The sequence below is a fragment of the Hemitrygon akajei genome, chromosome 3, assembly GCF_048418815.1.
Source record: "Hemitrygon akajei chromosome 3, sHemAka1.3, whole genome shotgun sequence".
Lineage (NCBI taxonomy): Eukaryota > Metazoa > Chordata > Chondrichthyes > Myliobatiformes > Dasyatidae > Hemitrygon > Hemitrygon akajei.
In genome coordinates, this window is record NC_133126.1 from 100,846,497 (window position 1) to 100,871,497 (window position 25,001).

The window sequence follows — 25,001 nt, forward strand, 5'->3', positions numbered from 1 at the left end:
TACTGGCTTCACTCATCACAAAGCTTGTACTCCCTCCTCCCCCCCCCAACCTACTGGCTTCACTCATCACAAAGCTTGTACTCCCCTCCTCCCCCCCCCAACCTACTGGCTTCACTCATCACAAAGCTTGTACTCCCTCCTCCCCCCCCCAACCTACTGGCTTCACTCATCACAAAGCTTGTACTCCCTCCCCCCCCACCCCACCTACTGGCTTCACTCATCACAAAGCTTGTACTCCCTCCCCCCCCCCCCCAACCTACTGGCTTCTCTCATCACAAAGCTTGTACTCCCTCCTCCCCCCCCCCAACCTACTGGCTTCACTCATCACAAAGCTTGTACTCCCTCCCCCCCCCCCCCAACCTACTGGCTTCTCTCATCACAAAGCTTGTACTCCCTCCCCCCCCCCCCCAACCTACTGGCTTCACTCATCACAAAGCTTGTACTCCTCCTCCCCCCCCCCCACCTACTGGCTTCACTCATCACAAAGCTTGTACTCCCTCCTCCCCCCCCCAACCTACTGGCTTCACTCATCACAAAGCTTGTACTCCCTCCTCCCCCCCCAACCTACTGGCTTCACTCATCACAAAGCTTGTACTCCCCTCCCTCCCCACCCCACCTACTGGCTTCACTCATCACAAAGCTTGTACTCCCTCCTCCCCCCCCCAACCTACTGGCTTCACTCATCACAAAGCTTGTACTCCCTCCTCCCCCCCCCCAACCTACTGGCTTCACTCATCACAAAGCTTGTACTCCCTCCTCCCCCCCCCCAACCTACTGGCTTCACTCATCACAAAGCTTGTACTCCCTCCTCCCCCCCCCAACCTACTGGCTTCACTCATCACAAAGCTTGTACTCCCTCCTCCCCCCCCAACCTACTGGCTTCACTCATCACAAAGCTTGTACTCCCCTCCTCCCCCCCCCCAACCTACTGGCTTCACTCATCACAAAGCTTGTACTCCTCCCCCCCCCCCCACCTACTGGCTTCACTCATCACAAAGCTTGTACTCCCTCCCCCCCCCCCCAACCTACTGGCTTCACTCATCACAAAGCTTGTACTCCCTCCTCCCCCCCCCCAACCTACTGGCTTCACTCATCACAAAGCTTGTACTGCCCCCCCCACCCCAACCTACTGGCTTCACTTATCACAAAGCTTGTACTCCCTCCTCCCCCCCCCCAACCTACTGGCTTCACTCATCACAAAGCCTGTACTCCCCCCCCCACCCCACCTACTGGCTTCACTCATCACAAAGCTTGTACTCCCTCCTCCCCCCCCCCAACCTACTGGCTTCACTCATCACAAAGCTTGTACTCCCCCCCCCACCCCACCTACTGGCTTCACTCATCACAAAGCTTGTACTCCCTCCTCCCCCCCCCCCACCTACTGGCTTCACTCATCACAAAGCTTGTACTGCCCCCCCCACCTACTGGCTTCACTCATCACAAAGCTTGTACTCCCCCCCCACCCCCCACCTACTGGCTTCACTCATCACAAAGCTTGTACTCCCCCCCCCCCCCACCTACTGGCTTCACTCATCACAAAGCTTGTACTCCCTCCTCCCCCCCCCCAACCTACTGGCTTCACTCATCACAAAGCTTGTACTCCCTCCCCCCCCCCCAACCTACTGGCTTCACTCATCACAAAGCTTGTACTCCCCCCCCCCCCCACCTACTGGCTTCACTCATCACAAAGCTTGTACTCCCCCCCCCACCCCACCTACTGGCTTCACTCATCACAAAGCTTGTACTCCCTCCTCCCCCCCCCCACCTACTGGCTTCACATCACAAAGCTTGTACTCCCTCCTCCCCCCCCCCCAACCTACTGGCTTCACTCATCACAAAGCTTGTACTCCCTCCTCCCCCCCCCAACCTACTGGCTTCACTCATCACAAAGCTTGTACTGCCCCCCCCACCCCACCTACTGGCTTCACTCATCACAAAGCTTGTACTCCCTCCTCCCCCCCCCCCAACCTACTGGCTTCACTCATCACAAAGCTTGTACTCCCTCCTCCCCCCCCCCCCAACCTACTGGCTTCACTCATCACAAAGCTTGTACTCCCTCCCCCACCCCCCAACCTACTGGCTTCACTCATCACAAAGCTTGTACTCCCTCCTCCCCCCCCCAACCTACTGGCTTCACTCATCACAAAGCTTGTACTCCCTCCTCCCCCCCCCCCCCCAACCTACTGGCTTCACTCATCACCTTAAAGCTTGTACTCCCCCCCACCACCTACTGGCTTCACTTATCACCTTAAAGCTTATATTCCCTCCCCCCCCCCCACCCCAACAACCTACTGGCTTCTTCCCCTTCCTTCTGCTGAGAGGATCACCAGGGTCTCCTTCTCTATCCCCTGCATTTGTAACATTTATGGGGATCATGGCAGACAAAGGGCTCAAAGCATTGGTAACAATCCCTATCACCTATCCAACTATCTCTTTGACTATTGTCAGGAAGGAGTTACTGGGGCATCAAGACTTGGACTGCCAAACTAGAATAACAGCTCCTTCCTTCAGGCTGCGAGACTAATAAATACACTACTCTGTCATCACCGAGGTCTTGTCACTTGGATAGCGAGCTGTTTATTGTTAACCTGTGCTGCACAGTACACGCATTTTGAATTATAGTGTATTAACTTATGGTAATATTTTTATATGCTGTGTGTGATATATGTTTTGTGAAGCACCACAGTTTTGTTTGGTTATATATATGCAAAGTCAGATGACAATAAATTTGAAACTAAATAGTAGGGTCAACATTTTGGGAATATAAGAATAAAGTAAAAGGGATGAAGAGTATAAGAGAGATTCTGAATGTCTCCAGAATAAATAACAAGCAAGATAGTTTAGAAAAGGGTAAGTATTTAACTTCTAGTAGCATGGAGGCAAAATTGAAAGGGGTGATAAATACAGGACTGAAGGTGTGAGATATTCGAATGCATGCAGTATACAGAATAAAGTACATGATCTTGTAGTGCAGATAGAGATTGGCAGGTATGATGTTGTGGGTGTTACTGAGTCTTAGCTGAAAGAAGTTGGGAGCTTAACATCCAAGGGTACACATGGTATCAAAAGGACAGGCAGGTGGACAGAGGGGATGAGTGGCTCTGTTAGTAAACAAATGGAATCAAATCCTTAGAAAGAGGTGACATAGGATTGGAGGGTGTAGAATCGTTGTGGGTAGAATTAAGAAACTGCAAGGGTAAAAGGTCCTGCCAAAGGGTTTGAGCCTGAAACGTCAACTGTACTTTTTTCACAGATGTTGCCTGGCCCACTGAGTTCTTCCAGCATTTTGTGTGTGTTGCTAGGATTTCCAGCATCTGCTGATTTTTCTCTTGTTAAGAGTAAAAAGACCCTGATGAGAGTGAAATACAGGCCTCTGAACAGCAGCCAGGATATGGGATATATAAATTTTTATGGGAAATAGAAAGGCAGGTAAAAAAGGCAATGTTATGATAGTCATGGGGGATTTCAATATACAGGTTGGTGCTGGATCGCAAGAGAAGGACTTGTAGAATGGCTTTTTAGAGCAGTTGCGAATAGGCATTTCTGGATTGGGTGTTGTGTAATGAACCAGATTTGATCAGCGAGGTTAAGGTAAAACAATCCTGAGGAGGCAGTGATCGGGGCATTGGAGTTTAATCCCAGAATTCTCTGTAAGGATTCTGTACTGTGAAATGCTTGGGTTTTCTCTAGGTTCTATGATTTTCTTCCATAGTCCAAAGACGTACTGGTTAGTAGTCATTGTAAATTATCCCTTGATTGGGTTAGTGTTATATTGGGATTTGTTGAGGGTTGCTGGGTGGCATGGCTCAAAAGACCAGAAGAGCCTTTGCCATGCTCTTTCTCTAAATAAATAAAATTCAACACAAAAGAGAGGGCATACAAAATAGCAAAATTGATGAGAAGCTAGAGAATTGGGAAGCTTCTATAAACCAACAGAAGGTAACAAAAAAAGTAATAAGGAGAGAAAGATTAAATATGATGAAGGTAAGGTCACCATTATAATAAAAATATACCAAAAGTCTTTTGAAATGTATAAGGATTAAGAGAGGTGAGAGTGGTTATTGAACCGCTGGAAAATGACACTGGAGAGGTAGTAATGATGGAGAAAGAAATGGTGGAAAAATTCAATATGTATTTTGTGTCAGTCTTCACTAAGAAACATATCACATGAGCACATCTACATGAAATGAAGCTGTAGAAAAGCAGCATCCATCATCAAAGATTCTCACCACCTAGGCCATGCTCTTTTCTCACTGCTGCCATTAGGTAGAAAGTACAGGTGTCTCAGGACTTGTACCACCAGGTTCAAGAACAGTCACTACCCCTCAATCATCAGACTTCTGAACAACAAAATATCTACACTTATTCTTGATTCTGACATGGTCCCAAAGTACTGGAAAATTGCAAATATCAGTTCCACTCTTTAAGGAGGGAGGAAGACGAAAGAGAGGACATTATAGGTCAGTTAACCTAACTTCAGTAATTGGGAAAGTTTTGGAATCTATTATCAAGGATGGGGTTTTGGGGTACTTGGAGACTAATGATAAAATAAGTTAGAGTCAGCATGGTTTCTGCAAAGGGAAATCTTGCCTGATAAACCTGTTAGAATTCTTCAAGGAAGTGTAGGTGTGTGTGTAGGCCTCTGTTAGTCTCGATAGACCATGGATTTGCACCTTGGAATGTTTCCAGGGTGCAAGCCCTGAGAGGCGGGACTGCGCAGGCGTGTGAAGGAGGCCTGGGAAGGAGGGAAGATATAAAAAGGAGAGAAGGAGTGAGGTAGTTCTCTTTTGGAAGAGGACAGCGAGGCTTTGAGAAGAAGTGCGGCGGCGGCCATTTTCAAATTGCTTCTCAGATCGGAGTTCTGAGAGGCGGGACTGCGCAGGTGCGTGAAGGAGGCCTGGGAAGGAGGGAAGATATAAAAAGAACGCAGCCTTAAGCAGCGGGCAGCTTCGTTTGCGGGCAGCGGAGTGAGCCGGGAGCAGAGTGTAGGGCTTGGGCTCAGAGGGCTTAGGCGGAAGAGGGCACAGTAGGCTTATCTTTTAGTTCTTGTTATTTTCAGTTATTTGGGAAGTATGAGTGTGAGGGCAGCTTGTTGTTCTCGGTGTCGGATGTGGGAGATCCTGGAGTCTCCGAGCCTCCCGGACGTCCACATCTGCGCCAGGTGTGTCGAACTGCAGCTCCTGAGGGACCAAGTTAGGGAACTGGAGCTGCAGCTCGATGACCTTCGCCTGGTCAGGGAGAGTGAGGAGGTGATAGAGAGGAGTTACAGGCAGGTGGTCACTCCGGGGCCACGGGAGGCAGATAGGTGGGTCACGGTCAGGAAGGGGAAGGGGCAGGTACTAGAGAGTACCCCAGTGGCTGTACCCCTTGACAATAAGCCTACCTGGAGGAAGTGACAGTGGCCGGGCCTCCGGCACAGAGGACGGCCCTGTAGCTCAGAAGGGTAGGGATAGAAGAAAGAGGACCATAGTAATAGGGGACTCGATAGTCAGGGGTTCAGACAGGCGGTTCTGTGGAGGTGATCGGGAGTCCCGGATGGTAGTTTGCCTCCCTGGTGCCAGGGTCCGGGACGTTTCTGATCGCGTCCAAGATATCCTGAAGTGGGAGGGTGAGGAGCCAGAGGTCGTGGTACATGTAGGTACCAATGACATAGGTAGGAAAGGGGAAGAGGTCCTGAAACGAGAGTATAGGGAGTTAGGAAGGCAGTTAAGAAGAAGGACCGCAAAGGTAGTAATCTCGGGATTACTGCCTGTGCCACGCGACAGTGAGAGTAGGAATGGAATTAGGTGGAGGATGAATGCGTGGTTGAGGGATTGGAGCAGGGGGCAGGGATTCAAGTTTCTGGATCATTGGGACCTCTTCTGGGGCAGGCGTGACCTGTTCAAGAAGGACGGGTTACATTTGAATCCTGGGGGGACCAATATCCTAGCGGGGAGGTTTGCTAGGGCTACAGGGCAGACTTTAAACTAGTAAGATGGGGGGGCGGAAATCAATTTGAGGAAACTATGGGAGAGGAGGTTAGTTCACCAGTAGAGCAAGTAAGTAGACAGTGTGTGAGGGAGGAAAGGCAGGTGATGGAGAAGGGATGCGCTCAGCCTGAAGTTGTAGGGGAGAAGAAAGAAAAGGATAATAAATTTGAATGAATTGCTAGGGATGAAAAGAGAGGAGGAAGTGGAGAGTATCTTAAATGTATCTATTTTAATGCTAGGAGCATTGTAAGAAAGGTGGATGAGCTTAAAGTGTGGATTGATACCTGGAATTATGATGTTGTAGCTATTAGTGAAACATGGTTGCAGGATGGGTGTGATTGGCAACTAAATATTCCTGGATTTAGTTGCTTCAGGTGTGATAGAGTAGGAGGGGCCAGAGGAGGAGGTGTTGCATTGCTTGTCCAAGAAAATCTTATGGTGGTGCTTTGGAAGGATAGATTAGAGAGCTCCTCTAGGGAGACTATTTGGGTGGAATTGAGGAATGGGAAAGGTGTAGTAACACTGATAGGAGTGTATTATAGGCCACCTAATGGGGAGCGTGAGTTGGAAGAGCAAATGTGTAAGGAGATAGCAGATATTTGTAGTAAACACAAGGTGGTGATTGTGGGAGATTTTAATTTTCCACACATAGATTGGGAAGCTCATTCTGTAAAAGGGCTGGATGGTTTAGAGTTTGTGAAATGTGTGCAGGATAGTTTTTTGCAACAATACATAGAAGTACCGACTAGAGATGGGGCAGTGTTGGATCTCCTGTTAGGGAATGCGATAGGTCAGCTGACAGATGTATGTGTTGGGGAGCACTTCGGGTCCAGTGATCACAATAGCATTAGCTTCAATATAATTATGGAGAAGGACAGGACTGGACCTAGAGTTGAGATTTTTGATTGGAGAAAGGCTAACTTTGAGGAGATGCGCAGGGATTTAGAGAGAGTGGATTGGGTCAAGTTGTTTTATGGGAAGGATGTAATAGAGAAATGGAGGTCATTTAAGGATGAAATTATGAGGGTACAGAATCTTTATGTTCCTGTTCGGTTGAAAGGAAAGGTTAAAGATTTGAAAGCGCCATGGTTTTCAAGGGATATTAGAAACTTGGTTCGAAAAAAGAGGGATGTCTACAATAGATATAGGCAGCATGGAGTAAAGGAATTGCTCGAGGAATATAAAGAATGTAAAAGGAAACTTAAGAAAGAGATTAGAAAAGCTAAAAGAAGTTACGAGTTTGGTTTGGCAAATAAGGTGGAAGTAAATCCGAAAGGCTTCTACAGTTATATTAAAAGCAAGAGGATAGTGAGGGATAAAATTGGTCCCTTAGAGAATCAGGGTGGTCAGCTATGTGTGGAGCCGAGGGAGATGGGAGAGATTTTGAACGATTTCTTCTTCGGTATTCACTAAGGAGAAGGATATTGAATGGTGTAAGGTGTGGGAAACAAGTAAGGAAGTTATGGAACCTATGACAATTAAAGAGGTGGAAGTACTGGCGCTTTTAAGAAATTTAAAAGTGGATAAATCTCCGGGTCCTGACCGGATATTCCCCAGGACCTTGAGGGAAGTTTGTGTAGAGATAGCAGGAGCTCTGACGGAGATCTTTCAGATGTCATTAGAAACGGGGATTGTGCCGGAGGATTGGTGTATTGCTCATGTGGTTCCATTGTTTAAAAAGGGTTCTAGAAGTAAGCCTGGCAATTATAGACCTGTCAGTTTGACATCAGTGGTGGGTAAATTAATGGAAAGTATTCTTAGAGATAGTATTTATAATTATCTGGATAGACAGGATCTGATTAGGAGTAGCCAGCATGGATTTGTGCGTGGAAGGTCATGTTTGACAAACCTTATTGAATTTTTTGAAGTAGTTACGAGGAATGTTGACGAGGGTAAGGCAGTGGATGTAGTCTATATGGACTTCAGCAAGGCCTTTGACAAAGTTCCACATGGAAGGTTAGTTAAGAAGGTTCAGTCGTTAGGTATTAATGCTGGAGTAATAAAATGGATTCAACAGTGGCTAGATGGGAGATGCCAGAGAGTAGTGGTGGATAATTGTTTATCGGGATGGAGGCCGGTGACTAGCGGGGTGCCTCAGGGATCTGTTTTGGGCCCAATGTTGTTTGTAATATACATAAATGATCTGGATGATGGGGTGGTAAATTGGATTAGTAAGTATGCTGATGATACTAAGGTAGGAGGTGTTGTGGATAATGAGGGGGGTTTTCAAAGCTTGCAGGGAGATTTATGCCGGTTAGAAGAATGGGCTGAACGTTGGCAGATGGAGTTTAATGCTGAGAAGTGTGAGGTTCTACATTTTGGCAGGAATAATCCAAATAGAACATACAGGGTAAATGGTAGGGCATTGAGGAATGCAGTGGAACAGAGAGATCTAGGAATAACAGTGCATAGTTCCCTGAAGGTGGAGTCTCATGTAGATAGGGTGGTGAAGAAGGCTTTTGGAACGCTGGCCTTTATAAATCAGAGCATTGAGTACAGAAGTTGGGATGTAATGTTAAAATTGTACAAGGCATTGGTAAGGCCAAATTTGGAATATTGTGTACAGTTCTGGTCACCGAATTATAGGAAAGATATCAATAAATTAGAGAGAGTGCAGAGACGATTTACTAGGATGTTACCTGGGTTTCAGCACTTAAGTTACAGAGAAAGGTTGAACAAGTTAGGTCTCTATTCATTGGAGCGTAGAAGGTTGAGGGGGGATTTGATCGAGGTATTTAAAATGTTGAGAGGGATAGATAGAGTTGACGTGAATAGGCTGTTTCCATTGAGAGTAGGGGAGATTCAAACGAGAGGACATGATTTGAGAGTTAGGGGGCAAAAGTTTAAGGGAAACACGAGGGGGTATTTCTTTACTCAGAGAGTGATAGCTGTGTGGAATGAGCTTCCTGTAGAAGTAGTAGAGGCCAGTTCAGTTGTGTCATTTAAGGTAAAATTGGATAGGTATATGGACAGGAAAGGAGTGGAGGGTTATGGGCTGAGTGTGGGTAGGTGGGACTAGGTGAGATTAAGAGTTCGGCACGGACTAGGAGGGCCGGAATGGCCTGTTTCCGTGTTGTGATTGTTATATGGTTATATGGTTATAAGCCTGGGCAAGGTTTTTTTTATGTAAGACCGGCAGTTGCCCAAACTGCAAGTCTCCCCTCTCCACGCCACCAATGTTGTCCAAGGGAAGGGCATTAGGACCCATACAGCTTGGCACTGGTGTCGTCGCAGAGCAATGTATAGTTAAGTGCCTTGCTCAAAGACACACATGCAAGCCTCAGCCAAGGCTCAAGCTAGCGACCTTCAGATAACTAGACGAACACCTTAACCACTTGGCCACGCGCCACAGGTTCAAGGAAGTAACAAGGTCGTGGCTGTCTTTACTTAAATTTTCAGAAGGCATTTGATAAGGTGCCACAAATGAGGCTGCTTAACAGGAAAAAATCCTATGGTGTAACAGGAAAGATACTAGCAATGAGTAGAGAAATGGCTGACAGGCAGGAGGCAGCAACTGGGAATAAAAGGGACCTTTTCTGGTTGGTTGCCAGTGACTAGTGGTGTTCATCGGGTCAGTATTAGGATTGCTGCTTTTCATATTGTTTGTTATGATTTAGATATTGGAATTGATGGCTTTGTGGATGATACAAGGATAGATGGAGGGGGTAGGTGGTGCTGAGGAAGCAATGCAATTACAGCAGGATTTAGAAAAATTGGAAGAATGGGCAAAAAAGTGGCAAATGGAATACAGTGTTGGGAAATATTTGACAATGCATTTTGGTAAAAGGAACAATAGTGCGGACTATTTTCTAAATGGGGAGAGGGTTGAAAGATTAGAGGTGCAGAGGGACTTTGGAGTCCTTATGCAAGATACCCAACTTAACAGGTTGAGTCTGTGGTAAAGAAGGCAAAAGCAATATTGGCATTTATTTCAAGGGGGATAGAATATAAAAATAAAGAGCTGATGCTGAAGCTTTATAAGACACCAGTCAGGGTGTACTGCCACCAGTTATGGGCTCCATATCTCAGAAAGGATGTGTTGTCATTAGAGAGAGTCCAGAGGAGGTTCACGAGGATGATTCCAGAAATGAAGGGGTTAACATATGAGAAGCATTTGGCAGCTCTGGGCCTGTACTCACTGGAATTTAGAAGAATGTTTGGGGATCTCATTGAAACCTCTTGAATGTTGAAAGGACTAGATAGGGTGGATGCGGAGAGGATGTTTCCTCTGATGTGGGTATCCAGAACTAGAGGACACAGTCTCAAAATTGAGGGATGGCTTTTTAGAACAGAGGTAAGGATGAATTCTTTTAGCCAAAGAGTAGTGAATCTGTAGAATGCTCTGCCACAGTCTGCAGTTAAGGCTAATTCTGTTGGTATATTTAAAGCGGAAGTTGATAGATTCCTGATTGGGCGGGGTATCAAGGCATATGGCAAGAAAGTGGTTGAATGAGATTGGGGATCAGCCATGATGAGATGACGCAGCAGACCCAATGGGCTGAATGGCCTAATTCTGCTCCTATCTCTTATTGTCTTGTTGTTTCATGCTTATTTATTTATTTCTGCATTTGTAGTTTTTTGTTCATTGATCCTGTTTGAAGTTACTGTTCTATAGATTTGCTAAGTATGTCCCCAGAAAAAGAATCTCAGGGTTGTATGTAGTGACATATATGTACCCTGATAATAAATTTTACTTTGAACTTTGAACATCAGCAGTATGCCAGAAATTTAGGAATATCAGGGGGCAGAAGTGAGTGTACTTGCTATTTGGGAATCTGAAAGGTCTGAAGGTAGGTAAGTCACCTGGACCAGACGGACCATATCCCAGGGTTCTGAAAGAGGTAGTTGAAGAGATTGTGGAAGCATTAGTAATGATCATTCCACTAGATTCTGGAATGCTTCTGGAGGACTGTAAAAATTGCAAATGTCACTTCACTCTCTAAGAAGGGAGGGAGGCAAAACAAAGGAAATTATAGGCCAGTTAACCTGACTTGAGTGATTGGTAAGACGTTGGAGTGAGTCCTTTATTAAGGATGAGGTTTTGGGGTACTTTGACCTATTTTTTCATGTGCCTCAAGTGCCATTCTGGTTTCCTTAAGGAGAAATCTTGCCTGACAAATCTGTTGGAATTCTTTCAGGAAATGACAGACAGAATAGACAAAGAATTAGTGGATGCTGTTTATGTGGATTTTCAGAAGGCCTTTGATAAAGTGCTCCATAGCTGCTGAACAAGATAAGAGCCTGTGATATTACTGGAAAAATACCAGCATGGATAATAGGTTGGCTGATTAGCAAGAAGAGTGGGAATAAATAGGGCCTCTTCTGGTTGGCTGTCAGAGACTAGTGGTGGTTAGCAGGTGTAAGTATTGAGAGTACTTCTTGTCACATTATATTTGGATTTGGATGACAGAATTGATGCCTTTGTGGCCAGGATTGCAGATGATACAAAGATAGTTGTAGGGACAGGAAGCAGATAGTCTGCAGAAGGGTTTAGACAGATTAAGAGAATGGATATAGAAGTGGTAGATTGAATATAGTGTAGGGAAGTGTATGGTCTTGCACTTTGGTAGAAAGAATAAAGACATAGACTTTTCTAAATGGGGAGAAAATTCAGAAATGGGAGGTGCAAATGGACTTGCAAGCCCTCATGAAGGTGGAGTTGGTGGTAAGGAAGGCAAATTCATTAGTATCCATTTCAAGAGAGCTAGAATATGCAAGCAAAGGTGTAATGCTGAGGCTTTATAATGCGTTGGTCAGACTGCACGGAGTATTGTGAGCAGTTTTGGGCACTTGTCAAAAATAGAATATGCTGGCATCAGATGAGGTTTATGAGAATGATTCTGGGAAAGAAGGGGTTAATGTATGAAGAATATTTGATGGTTCTGGGCCTGTACTCATTGAAGTGTGGAAGAATGGGAGGGGGGATTTCATTGAAATTTATGCAATATTGAAAGGCCTAAATAGTGGTTGTGAATATGATGTTTCTTATAGTGGGGGAATCTCGGACCAGGGGGCACCACCTCAGAATAGAAGGATGTCCCTTTAGAACAGAGATGAGAGGAATTTCTTTAGCCAGAGATGTGAATTTTTGGAATTCATTGTCATAGATGGTCATGGAGGCCAAGACACTGAGTATATTTAAAAGCAGAGTGTAATAGATTCTTGATTAGTAAGAGTGTCAAAGGTTATAGGGAAAAGAAAGGAGAATTGGGCTGAGAGGGATAATAATCAGTCATGGTGAAATGGCAGAGCAGAATCGAGCTGAATCCGAATCAGGTTTATTATCACTGGCATGTCATGAAATGTGTTGTTTTTTGGTGGCAGTATATTGCAATACAGAATAATAACTTTTAAAACTCTAATTTACAATAAGAAGTATATATAAAAATTCAATTAAATAGTACAAAAAGAAAGCAAAAAATAGACAAGTAGTGTACATGAGTTCATTGTCCATTCAGAAATATGATGATGGCATTGTAGATGAAATATGAATTTAAGATAGCCAATAATATAAAAGGATACCAGAAATTTTTTCAGATATATAAAGAGTGGAAGAGAGGTGAGAGTAGATATTGGACTGCTAGAAAATGATGTTGGAGAGGTAGTAATGAAGGAGAAAGAAATGGTGGATGAACATCTTTCAATCGCTTGGTTGTATTCGCATTGAGTGCATGGTTTTTGATGCGACACCACTCAACCAGCTGATGTTGTACACTTCCTTATTGCTGTCTGAAATTCTGCTAACAATAGTAGCATCACTGGCGAATTTATAGATGGTGTTTGAGCTGTGCTGAGAACAGTGGGCAAAGCATGCATCCTTGAAGCATGTTAATTTAGATTGAAAGCAAGCTAGCAAACAATATCAAAGTGGATAGTAAAAGCTTTTTCAAGTATATAAGAAAAAGGGAAGTGAGTGTGGGTATGAGTGAGTGTGAACGCGAAGCGCAGAAACAAATATCACTGTGATGATAGTACACTCTAGTATCAATTGTTTGGTGTCAATAAAGTATAATGAAGTTAATGAAGTATCAGACCCCGAGAAAATAAGGCCAGAGAAAAAATAACGGGGGACAAGGAGATGGTATATGAGTCTTCACTGTGAAAGAAGCTAGCAGTATGCCAGATGTTGAAGGGTGTGAGGGAAGAGAAGTGAGTGCACTTGCTATTACATGGGAGAAGGTATTTAAAAAGTTGAAAGTCCTAAGGGTATGTAGGTGACTCTGACCGGATGAGCTGTACTCTAGGGGTCTGAAAGAGGTAGCGGTAAAGATTGTGGAGTGATTAGTAATGATCTTTCAAAAATCATTGGACTCTGGCATGGTACCAGAGGACTGGAAAATTGCAAATGTCACTCCACTCCTTAAGAAAGGAGGAAGGCAGCAGTAAGGAAATTCTAGACCAGTTAGCCTGACTTCAGTGGTTGGGAAGATGTTGGAGTCAATTGTTAAGGATGAGGTGATGGAATACTTGGTGACACAGCACAAGATGAGACAAAGTCAGCATGGTTTCCTTAAGGGAAAATCTTGCCTGACAAACTTGTTGGAATTCTTTGAGGAGGTTACAATTAGGATAGGTAAAGGGGATGTAGTGGATGCTGTATATTTAAACTTTCAGAAGTCCTTTGATAAGGTGCCACACATGAGTCTGCTTACCAAGTTAAGGGCCCATGGTATTACAGGAAATGTACAGGCATGGTTAGAGCATTGGCTGATTGGTAGGAGACAGCAAATGGGAATAAAAGGATCATTTTATGATTGACTGCCAGTAACTAGTGGTGTTCCGCAAGGGTCGGCGTTGGAACCACTTCACTTTATACTGTATATCAATGATTTAGATGATGGAATAGACGGCTTTGTTGCCAAGTTTGCAGATGATATTAAGATTGGTGAAGGGCAGGTAGTGTTGAGGAAACAGGAAGGCTGAAGAAGGACTTAGAGAGATTAGAAGCATGGATAAGGAAGTGACTAATGAAATGCACTTTGGTAGTAGAAATAAATGTGCAGACTATTTTCTAAATGGGGAGAAAATCCAAAAATCTGAGATGCAAATAGATTTGGGAGTCCTTGTGCAGGACACCCTAAAGGTTAACTGGTAGTTTGAGTCGGTGGTGAGGAAGGCAAATGCAATGTTAGCATTCATTTCAAGAGGTCTAGAATACAAGAGCAGAGAATGATGTTGAGGCTTTATAAGGCATTGGTGATGCCTCACCTTGAGTATTGTGAACAGTTTTGGGCTCCTCATCTAAGAAAAGATGTACTGGCATTGGAGAGAGTCCAGAGGAAATTCACAAGGATGATTCTGGGAATAAAAGGGTTATCATACGAGGAATATGTGATAGGCAACAACACACACAAAATGCTGGTGGAACACAGCAGGCCAGGCAGCATCTACAGGGAGAAGTGCTGTCGACGTTTCGGGCCGAGACCCTTCGTCAGGACTAACTGAAAGGAAAGATAGTATATCGGCCCAAAACGTCGACAGCACTTCTCCCTGTAGATGCTGCCTGGCCTGCTGTGTTCCACCAGCATTTTGTGTGTGTTGTTGTTTGAATTTCCAGCATCTGCAGATTTCCTCGTAATATGTCATAGGTCTGGGTCTGTACTCATTGGAATTTAGAAGAATGGGAGTGGGGGGAACTCATTGAAACCTTTTGAATATTGAAAGGCCTAGACAGAGTAGATGTGGAAAGGATGTTTCCCATGGTGGGGGGACTCTAGGACAAGAGGGCACAGCTTCAGGATAGAGAGGCATCCATTTAAAACAGAACTGCAGAGGAATTTCTTTAGCCAGAGGGTGGTGAATTTGTGGAATTTGTTACCACAGGCAACTGTGGAGGCCAGGTTGTTGGGTGTACTTAAGGCAGAGCTTGATAGGTTCTTGATTGGACATGGCATCAAATGTTATGGGGAGAAGGCTGGGGAGTATGGTTAGGGAGGGGAAGAAAGGATCGGCCTGATTGAATGGTAGAGCAGAATCAATGGGCCAAATGGCCTAATTCTGCTCCTATGTCTCATGGTCTTATGGTAAGCAATGGGTGGCTCAGCAGATACAAAATAAAACAACTTTAGAATTTTATAGCATGATGGAGGGATAGTCTGTCCAGAACAATAATATGTGTTGATGAAATCCATTCCCCTGAACAGATCTTAAGAGCTCCTGTTTTAAAAAACTGCCTCCTAGGTCCATAGTCCAGATATTTCATTCTCTCTTTTATTCCTCATCTTTACTTCCTTGTTTGTTTACACTCTCTCACTGTCTCTCCTTACAAACAACCTTTCTCTGTCTGATCCTTGTAAAGTCTTTATACTTGCTCCACAAGGCTTTTCTTGCCTTTAAAAGAAAATAGAAAAAGATTGAATTCTTTATTGAAAGAATAGTTTAATAAATTAGTGTTTCATGACAACTTGACCTGAATAACAAATTCAGTCCCCATGTACTCATTAAGTAAATGAACTATATGATAAAAATAAAATTTGTCATTGTTACCATTAATGGCATGACAAATGGAAGCAGGTTATCTGTTGGTCCAGTCACCCCTCACTAGTTGTGCCACTGGTTTCCAGAACAACAGTGACTCTCTGCACAGCCTGCAGTTCCTGTGTAAATCACATAAGATCCTTTTAGCCTTAGGTCCTTTATTCTCTTGTACATAATTGCAAAAGAAAGCTGCGATCAGAGTAAGAATAAAGCGGAATAATTAATTGCTGGGGATGATCTTAGATTTTTCTTGCTCCAATTATTATCAAATAAAAATAGTTCTTCTCTTCAATAAAAGGCTTCCTTTTGTTTTAACTGGAGTTTTCCATGAATATCGTGAACTTTAGTTGGAATTGGTTTGTTATTTTCACAGGTACCAGGAAACAGTAAAAATCATAGTTCAAAGTAAATTTAGTACATATGTCACCATATACAACCGTGAGTTTCATTTTCTTGTGGGTATACTCAGTAAATCCATAATAGAATCAATGAAGGACCACACCAACTGGGCATTGAACTAGTTTGCAAAAAGCAACAAACTGTGCAAATACAAAAACAAAGAAATAACTAACTGTTAAGAACATGAGATGAAGAATGCTTGAAAGTGAGCCCATAGACAATAGGTGCAGAAGTAGACCATTCGGCCCTTCGAGCCTGCACCGCCATTCTGAGATCATGGCTGATCATCTACTATCAATACCCGGTTCCTGCCTTGTCCCTATATCCCTTGATTCCCCTATCCATAAGATACCTATCTAGCTCCTTCTTGAAAGCACCCAGAGAATTGGCCTCCACTGCCTTCCGAGGCAGTGCATTCCAGACCCCCACAACTCTCTGGGAGAAGAAGTTTTTCCTTAACTCTGTCCTAAATGACCTACCCCTTATTCTCAAACCATGCCCTCTGGTACTGGACTCTCTCAGCATCTGGAACATATTTCCTGCCCCTATCTTGTCCAATTCCTTAATAGGTTATGGGAACATTTCAATGATGGAGTAAATGAAGCTGACTGAAGTTATCCTCTTTGGTACAAGATCTGATGGTTGAGGGGTAATAACTATTCCTGAATCTGGTGCTTTGAGTCATGAGCCCCCATACCATTTTACTGATGGCAGCAGTGAGAAGAGAGCATGGTCTGGGTGGTGGGGGGGGGGGGGGGGTGTTCCCTGATGTTGGGTGTTGCTTTCCTGTATAGATATACTGTATCAGTATAGATGTGCTCAATGGTGTGGAGGGCTTCATCCTTGGTGGACTAGGCTGTATCGACGACTATTTGTAAGAATTTCCTTTCAAGGGCATTTCCATACCAAGCCATGATGTAGCCAATCAATTTGCTGTCCGCCACACATCTATAGAAACTGGTCAAAGTTTTAGATGTCATTTCAAATCCTCGCAAATTCCTAAGTAGAGGTGCTTTCCTCATAACTGCACTTGTGAGCTGGGCTCAGATTAGGTCCTCCGAAAAATAACACCAAGGAATTTAAAGTTGCTGACCCTCTCCAGCTCTGATCATCTACTGCGGACTGGCTCATAAACCTCTGGTTTCCTCCTCCTGAAGTCAATAATCAGCACATTGGTCTTGCTGACATTGAGTAAGACGTTGTTGTTGTGGCACCGCACAGCCAGAGTTTCAATCTCCCTTCCAATAATTTGTCACCACCTTTGATTTGGCTTACAACAGTGCTGTCTTTGGCAAACTCGAAAAAGGCATTGGAGCTGTACTTAGCCACACAGTCTTAAATGTAAAGTGATTAGATCAAGGGGTGTACCTGTGGTTCACCTGTGCTGATGGAAATTGTGAAGGAGATGTTGCCAATCCGAACTGACTAGGGTCCAAAAGTGAGGAAATCCAGGATCCAATCGCACAAAGAAGTATTGAGGCAAAGGTCTTGAAGCTTATTGATTAGTTTTAAGGGGATGATGGTACTGAATGTCAATAAAGACCATCCTGATGTATGTATCTTCACTGTTCAGATGTAACAGAATTGAGTGAAGAGCCAATGAGGTGTCACAGCTGTGGACCTGTTGCTCCATTAGGCAAATTGGAGCGAATCCAAGTCATTTCTCAGGCAGGAGTTGATGTGTTTCATCACCAACCTCTCAAAACATTTGATCACTGTAGATGTAAGTGCTATTGGATGATGGTCACTGAGGTAGGTTACCATGTTCTTTGGCACTAGTGTAAGTGAAGCCTGAGTTGGGTATCTCTGACTGCTGAAGTGAGAGATTAAAGATCTCAGTGAATACTCCACCCACATGATCAGCAGAGGTCTTTAGTACTTGGGCAGGTACCCCATATGGTCCGGATGCTTTTTGTGGGTTCGCCCTCCTGAAGGCTGCTCACACATTGGCCTCAGAGACTGAAATCATAGGATCATCAGGGACGGTGCGAGTTTGTGATGGTTCCTCCAGGTTTTGACAGTCAAAGTGATTATAGAAGACATTGAGCTCATTTGGAAGCAAAGCCCTGATGTTGCCTCTGTTGCTTGATTTTATTTTATAAGAGGTAATAACATTAAAGCCCTGCCACATCTGTAGAGCATCCTTCATTGATATAAGTTTAATCCAGAATTGCCACTTCACCTGTGAAATAGCTTTTCCGATATTGTACCTGAACCACTTGTAACTTTTATGGTCACCAGACTTGAATGTCGCTGAGTTGGCCCTCAACAGATTGCAGGTCTCATGTTTCATCCAGGGCTTCTGATTGGGGAAGACTTTGAATGATTTTGTGGGGACACACTCGTCTACAACTGTTTTTATAAAGTCTGTGACAACTATGGTGCATTGACTTGAAGCAATTCTGTAGCCGCATCTTTGCTTCCTGCAACCACCTTTTTGCTATCCTAATCTCTGGGGCCTTGCTGTTTAGCCTCTGCCTGTATGCAGTTAGGAGAAGGACAGCCAAGTGATCAGATTTCCTGAAATGCAGTCTGGGCATGGAATGGTAGACATTCCTTATGTTAGTACAACAGTGGTCTAAGGTGTTGGGACCTCTGGTGCTACAGCTTGTTTGCTGATGGTAATTGGGCAGAAATTTCTTCAGTCAAGCTTGGTTGAAGTCCCTGACTATGATTTGAAAAGTTCAGTCCATCCTTCAGGTTATTTGCTGTATCTAGTGTACTGGGAGTAAGCCATGTCTCAGATAAACAAGCTCACAACAATCTTTCATTTTCCTCTGATGTAGCAATGTGCACCTGGGTCCTCAATTTTGTTCTCTAGCAACTGCACACTTGCCAGCAAGATGCTGGGCAGAGAGGGTCTCATTCCTTTGTGATTCAGCCTGGCATGGAGTCTCTTTCCCCCCTCCCCCACACTCACCTCTCTTCTGGTCGTGGTGCTAAACTTTCCTTCACTTAAAAGATGATGTACCTGCTTGCTTGAGAGTTAGGTCTGCTGAATCTTTTAGAAGATCATGAAGTCTATAGTTCTTTAAGTCAACTTAAAAGTACATTGCTTAAAGAGAAACTACATGCTGCAAATTGCAGTGAGAGTAATTCAACAGAAGTATATTTGGAAGTATTGTACATAGTCCACAGAACGTTACTATGGGTCACTGGTGTCATCTTGCCTCAAAAATCTTAGTTTCACAAGCCATTTATACTAATCATTTCAAAACATAAGTACCTTGAGGTAGTACAAGGAAAAGCACTGATGGAATGTTGGATATAGTGTTACAGGTATAGAGAAAGTGTTGTGCAAAGTACAACAAGGTACTTTGTACAAGGTACAAAGGCCATAATAGCATAAATTCTGAGAGTTCATCTTTAACCTACAAGAGGTCTGTTTTAGAGCCTCTTTACAGAGAGATAGAAGCCGTCCTAGTGCCTTGTGTGTTTTTACAAACTTCTGTACCTTCTGCCCCATTCAAAGTTCAGAAAAGAGGTGGGGTCTCTGATTGTGCTGGTTGCTTTTCCAAGGCAGCAGGAAGTGTAAACAGTGAAAGAGGGGCTGGTATTTGTGATAGACTGAGAACTCGGCAATTTTTGCAGTCTTTGGAAGAACAGTTGCCATTACCAAGCTGTGATGCATTGGATAGGATGCTTTCAATGGTGGATCTATAAAAAGTTGGTGAGGGTCAGTGGGGATATGCTGAATTTCATTAGCCATATGAGCAAGTAAAGGCACTGGTGTGCTTCTTTAGCCATAGTGTCTACATGGTTGAACCAGGGCAAGCTATTGGTGATGTTTATGCCTAGGAGCTTGAAGGTCTTAACTATCTCCAGCTCAACACCATTGATAGAGACAAAACTGATTTATCTACCCCCTGTCCTGAAGTCAATGGCCAGGTTTTTTCCTTTGCTGACGTTTAAGGAAAGGTTGTTGTCCTGACACCATGTCATTTGATTCTCATCTCTTTCCTCTACAAAGTCACATCCTTATTTGAAATTTGACCTACTGTGGTGATGTCAATTGTGAACTTGTAAAAGAAGTTAGAGCAAAATATGCTTAAGATATTAAGTGCAGTAATAACTTTTTAACAAGAAAAAATTTATGAAAAAGTTCAGAATATTGCATTTAATGTAATTGAAATTGTTGCTCCTATACTTGGAGTACAATATACTTGTTTGTTCCATAAAAGATGTAAAACTGCAACTATTTTCATTGTTACGTTTGACATTAGAATGAATGGATTTTAGTTTCATTTGATGTCTGTTTATTGCATGATCCTCCATAAATCTGTTTCACTAAAATTGAAAATATCAAAATGATTGCTACTGTAGCCACGTAGTGATGTGGCTGCAGTTTTAAATTATCATTATATACTGTAAAAAAAATTATATAAATGATGACTTTTACCATGGTAAATCAATATTTTATGTAAAACCACAGAAAAAAACATGAAAAACTTGGTACAGGAATATTATTTAGAGGGAAAAAAAATGCACCAACTTCTATCAAAAGTAAAGGTAAAAAAATGCAGATGCTTGGAATCTACAGTAAAAACTGAGATTGCTGGAAATATTCAGAAGATTTAACCACATTTATGCCGGGTGGTGGTAGAAGTAGTGGTAACATTTCAGATCAGGTCAAAGACCCTTCATCAAGGCTGCAAGGAAACAAAAGGATCTTTGAAACTCCAAGAAGTGTATGGTGGTGGAGGATTGGATGTCTCTGTCATAGTGTAATTAGGGTGACCATGAGAATGTGCAGTAAACAAGGCTATCTACTCATTAAGTAAATGGAAGCAGTTAAAGAGAGAACATAGACAAAGAATTTAGCAGTTGTGAAACGTAGAGCAAGAGGATATGCCCAGCAGGTCAAGTTGGACATGTTCAATGATGAATGGGGGTGGTGGAGGGGAGTCAAGAAACTAACAAGTTGAACCAATATCACAGATGAGGGGCCCAATAAAGTCTTAAGGAGCAGCACATCATTTGTCTGGAAGCATTGAAGGCTTCTGTATTTACTACAGAATTCTACAATGTAAGGTAATCCCATTTTTCACTCTTTGTATCAGCGTTCATCTGTGGTATTGGCTTGGCTTTGTACCTTTTTTCTGTTTTCTTCCTCTGAGAGTGAAAGACATATCCAATTTGTTTTGATGAAGGGTCACGGCCCAAAACATTGATGATTTACTCTTTTCCATAGATGCTGCTTGGCCGCTGAGTTCCTCCAGTATTTTGTATACTGCAGATTTTCTCTTGTTTGTGACCTGTCTGACTGGTCCTTTTGCTCTATATCTCATAGCTCCTATGTTCTTCTCTCTGTCTTTTGTTCTCTTGCTGCTCCTATTCACTCATTGTCCAGAAACCTGTTTGCCATTTGTCCCCTTGATCACTCCAATTTTGCAGAGACGTTTACACTCCTTACCTAACACCCATTGAGCCTCCATATCAAACATATTATTCTCCATAGCTTCTGCCAATCCTGCAACTAAGAACATCTTTCCTACTGCTTTCTGTACTCCTTGTCCACTGGTCCCTCCCCACTGATCGCCCTCCTGGCACTTATCCCTGCAAGCATGACAAGTGCTATACCTAACCTTACATTCTCCCCTTCCAACAACCAATGTGCAAAGAAGACAATCTGTGCAAATACAATAAATAACTAGATAGGTAGATAAATACTGAGAACATGAGTTGTGGAGTCCTTGAAATTGGTATCAGTTCAGTGTTGAGGTGAGTGGAGTTATCCATTTTGGTTCAGGGGTCTGACGGTTGAAGGGTAATAAATTTTCCTGAACTTGGTTCACTTCACCTGCCCATCCTCTACAAAGGTGAGAACCAATGCAGATTGGGGGACCACCTTGTGCACCTTCACTCTCCTGGTTGTCAATTTGATTTCCTATTCCCATTCTGACATGCCTGTCCCTGCCCTCCTACCATGATGAAGCCTGAAGTCAGGTTGGAGAAGCAACCATCTGAATAGCTTCCAACTTGATACCATGAACATTAATTTATCTGACTTCTGGTAACTTATTCCTCCTCCCTCACCTCTCCCTTCTCTCTTTTCCCATTCCCTATTCTGGTTACCCTCTCACCCCTTCTCCACCTGCCCATCACCTCCCTCTTTCTTCCTTCTATAGTGTAATGTCCTCTTCTATAAGATTCCTCCTCCTTCAGCTATGTATCTCTTCCTCTTATCCCCTCTCAGCTTTGTACTTCATCCTTCCTCCTACACCCACCTACCTTACCCCCTCACCTGGTCTCACCTGCCAACTTGTACTTCCTTCCCACCCCACACCTTCATGTCCTGGCTTCTGCTCTTTCCTTTCCAGTTCTGATGAAAGTCTTGGCCTGAAACGTCAACTGTTTATTCCTCTCCATAGATGCTGCCTGACCCACTGAGTTCCTCCAGGATTTTGTGTGTTGTCTTGATTTACTAAAGCAGTTTTTACAGTCTCATGATATCCATTCAGGCCGTTACAGCCAGTTAAGTACTTTGGTCACTATTGTTTAATAAGAAAATTAAGTAATCAATTTGTTCGTAGAATGATTCAATAAGCAGTAGAAAACATGTTTTATTGAGTTTGATCGAGATTTGAATATTCTCTGCCACAGCTGCCCAGCCTCCTTTTGAATGGTGCCCTGGACACCATTGAGACTTATTGTGTTTAAATGAAGAGCAAATAGGTTTTTGGTTTACACACATCTTCAAGAAGATTTTAAGCATAAAAGCTAAATAGTGTGTGAAGATGAGGGATAAAGTGACAATTGTGAAAGAAAAATAGGCAAGTGCATAATTTTATTGTTTTTATTGACTGCCCTTTGTAGCTGAGGTTACAGACGTTTTTTCTTCTAATATGTAGGGGGTCACTGAGGAAGAGAGCAGTCACGGTGCTGGAAATGTGCCTCAAAATGGGCCAAGCCTGGGATCCCCTGTGAAGGTACGCTCTGAGATTTTGCAGCCAGATCGAGATATGCGATTGTTAAGGAAGTTGAAATCAATTCACAACTTTGAGTTTGAAAAACATCTCACCTTGGAGCCAAAGCCTAGCACAGATAAATTCTTGGAAGCTTGGTAAGTGCAAATTTATTCTCTTGCCATTATGAATATATTCTGTAGTTATTGAAAGGAATGTTCTCAAGAATCTTGGCACTTCCACCGAATGAACACTGCTCATTTCTCAATGGAAATGTAGGTTTCACAAGACAATGAACTATATGGAACTTGATTCTTGTGCCTTCAGTTAGATTAATTCCTCAATGTCGCAACTTTTAATTCAGGATAATTTTTGTAGATTAATGTTGTTAAACTAATTGAGAAGTCCTACTTCTAATTGTTTCATTATCTTTTGTTGAATAAGAGCCAAATTTGACAGTAGGCTACTTACCAAAACAGTGACCAACAACTGGGTCAAATCACCTTTTAAAGAGCAGCTATGGGAAGATAGGGTACTATGCAAAAGTTTTAGGCACGTGTACATGGCTGGGGTGCCTAAGAATTTTGCACATTACTGTATTTGTCAATGTGGAACAGAGTGAATTTGTAAATCTGGCGGGAGCAAAGGATGCTGGGAATGGTGGGGGTAGACTGCCATGGGAGGGGTTTGGGACAGGTGGCAGAGAAGGAGTGCCAGTGGTAGGGGGTGGCACGGGTGCAAACACACCCAGCCCTGAGACATCAGGCAAGGTCATTTGATTTCAAACAGTTTGTGTATTGATCATTACAGAATGTGTCTCCAGTGCTTCCCACTCCCTTCCATCCCTATTCCTCTTTTTCTAACCATAATTCTCCTCTCCCATTCTCAGTCCACAATAGAGACCCATATCAGAATGAGATTTCTCATCACACATATGACATGAAACTTGTTTTCTTTTTGCAGTAGCAGTACAGAGCAATGCATAAAATTACTACATTATACTGCAAAAGTCTTAGGCATCCTAGCTATACAGGTAGTCCCCCGAGTTACAAACGTCCAACTTGCAGATAACTCGTACTTACGAACCAAGGAAGGAGTATGCTGTCCGCCATTTTAAGTCAGATCGCAACGCCGTCCGCCATTTTAAGTTGTTGCTGTTGATACTGTGTTGAGTGTTGAACTTTGTATTTAGCTTAAATTTTTCTTAGTAAGGTTCACCCTGACCCCGCCTCCCCCCCCCCCCCCCCCCCCCGTTCCGGTTGGCTGGTGGCACAGTGAGATCAGAACCGGGCTGGAGAACAGAGGTTCCCGAGTTCGATCCAGACCGCTTCTGTGCCGGGTTGATGTTGAGCTTGTAACTCGGCCTCGTAAAAATAAAACAGTGCCACCTCCAGTTTAAATTCCCACGTGGAATATTGTGGAGGATCGAATACCCAAACCCAGCACAGCCCCCACTTGTCCCATTTAGCCTGCCTCAGTGCGGTGGTCCTTAGGACTCAGTGGACCTCGGGAGCCGGCGGAGCTTGGAATCCACCGCCCGCAGTGTTTCTGTTCCATTGACGGTAAGTGATCGCGATTGAAAATAAAGTGGAAATAATAAAGCGCCTGGAAAGAGGTGAAATGCCATTGGTCATTGGAAAATCGTTAGGCTACAGTCTGTCAACGATTGGAACAATTTTAAAGGATAACGGATGAGTGAGAATAATGGAGCATGTAAAAGGCCCTGCCCCGATGAAAGCTACAATTATTACTAAGAAACACAGTGGTTTAATTATTGGACTACATACGTTTCTTAAGTGTTTTATATGCATAGAAAGGTAAAATATATACTATATGCTAAGACAAACGTTTGACTAACTGACGCTAAATAATACCGGATGTACTTGTTCCGACTTGCATACAAATCTGACTTAAAGAAGGACACAGGAACGGAACTCGTATGTAACCCGGGGACTGCCTGTATAATATATGTCCCTAAGACTTTTGCACAGTACTGTACCTGCAAGAAAACCCCCATCCTCAGTGATGGTCGGGGTTGAGTCTGCTGGATCTTTCCAGAATCAAGGCAACTTTGGAAGAACACAAAAAAAATGCATCTCTGCAGCCACATCTTTTGAGATACTTTGCTGCAGACCCTAGGTTTCAGGGAACTTGTCATTTGAGTCCTATTGGTTTGATCAGTTCCTTCTTGCTAATGATGGATTAATTTAATTTACTCCCTTCCTTTTGGCTTTAGATCCTCTTATTACTG

At 43.5% G+C, this 25,001-nt stretch overlaps 1 protein-coding gene across 4 annotated transcripts in view; it reads left to right on the top strand.

Annotated features, from left to right (window-relative positions):
* LOC140725256 (tau-tubulin kinase 2-like) overlaps positions 1–25,001 on the top strand; it is a 363,522-nt gene that overhangs the window by 248,832 nt on the left and 89,689 nt on the right. For all 4 annotated transcript variants that reach the window (XM_073040487.1, XM_073040490.1, XM_073040489.1 and 1 more), the window contains exon 12: positions 22,697–22,908. In XM_073040487.1, coding sequence (XP_072896588.1) covers positions 22,697–22,908 — 212 coding nt within the window. The remainder of the gene's footprint in view (positions 1–22,696; positions 22,909–25,001) is intronic.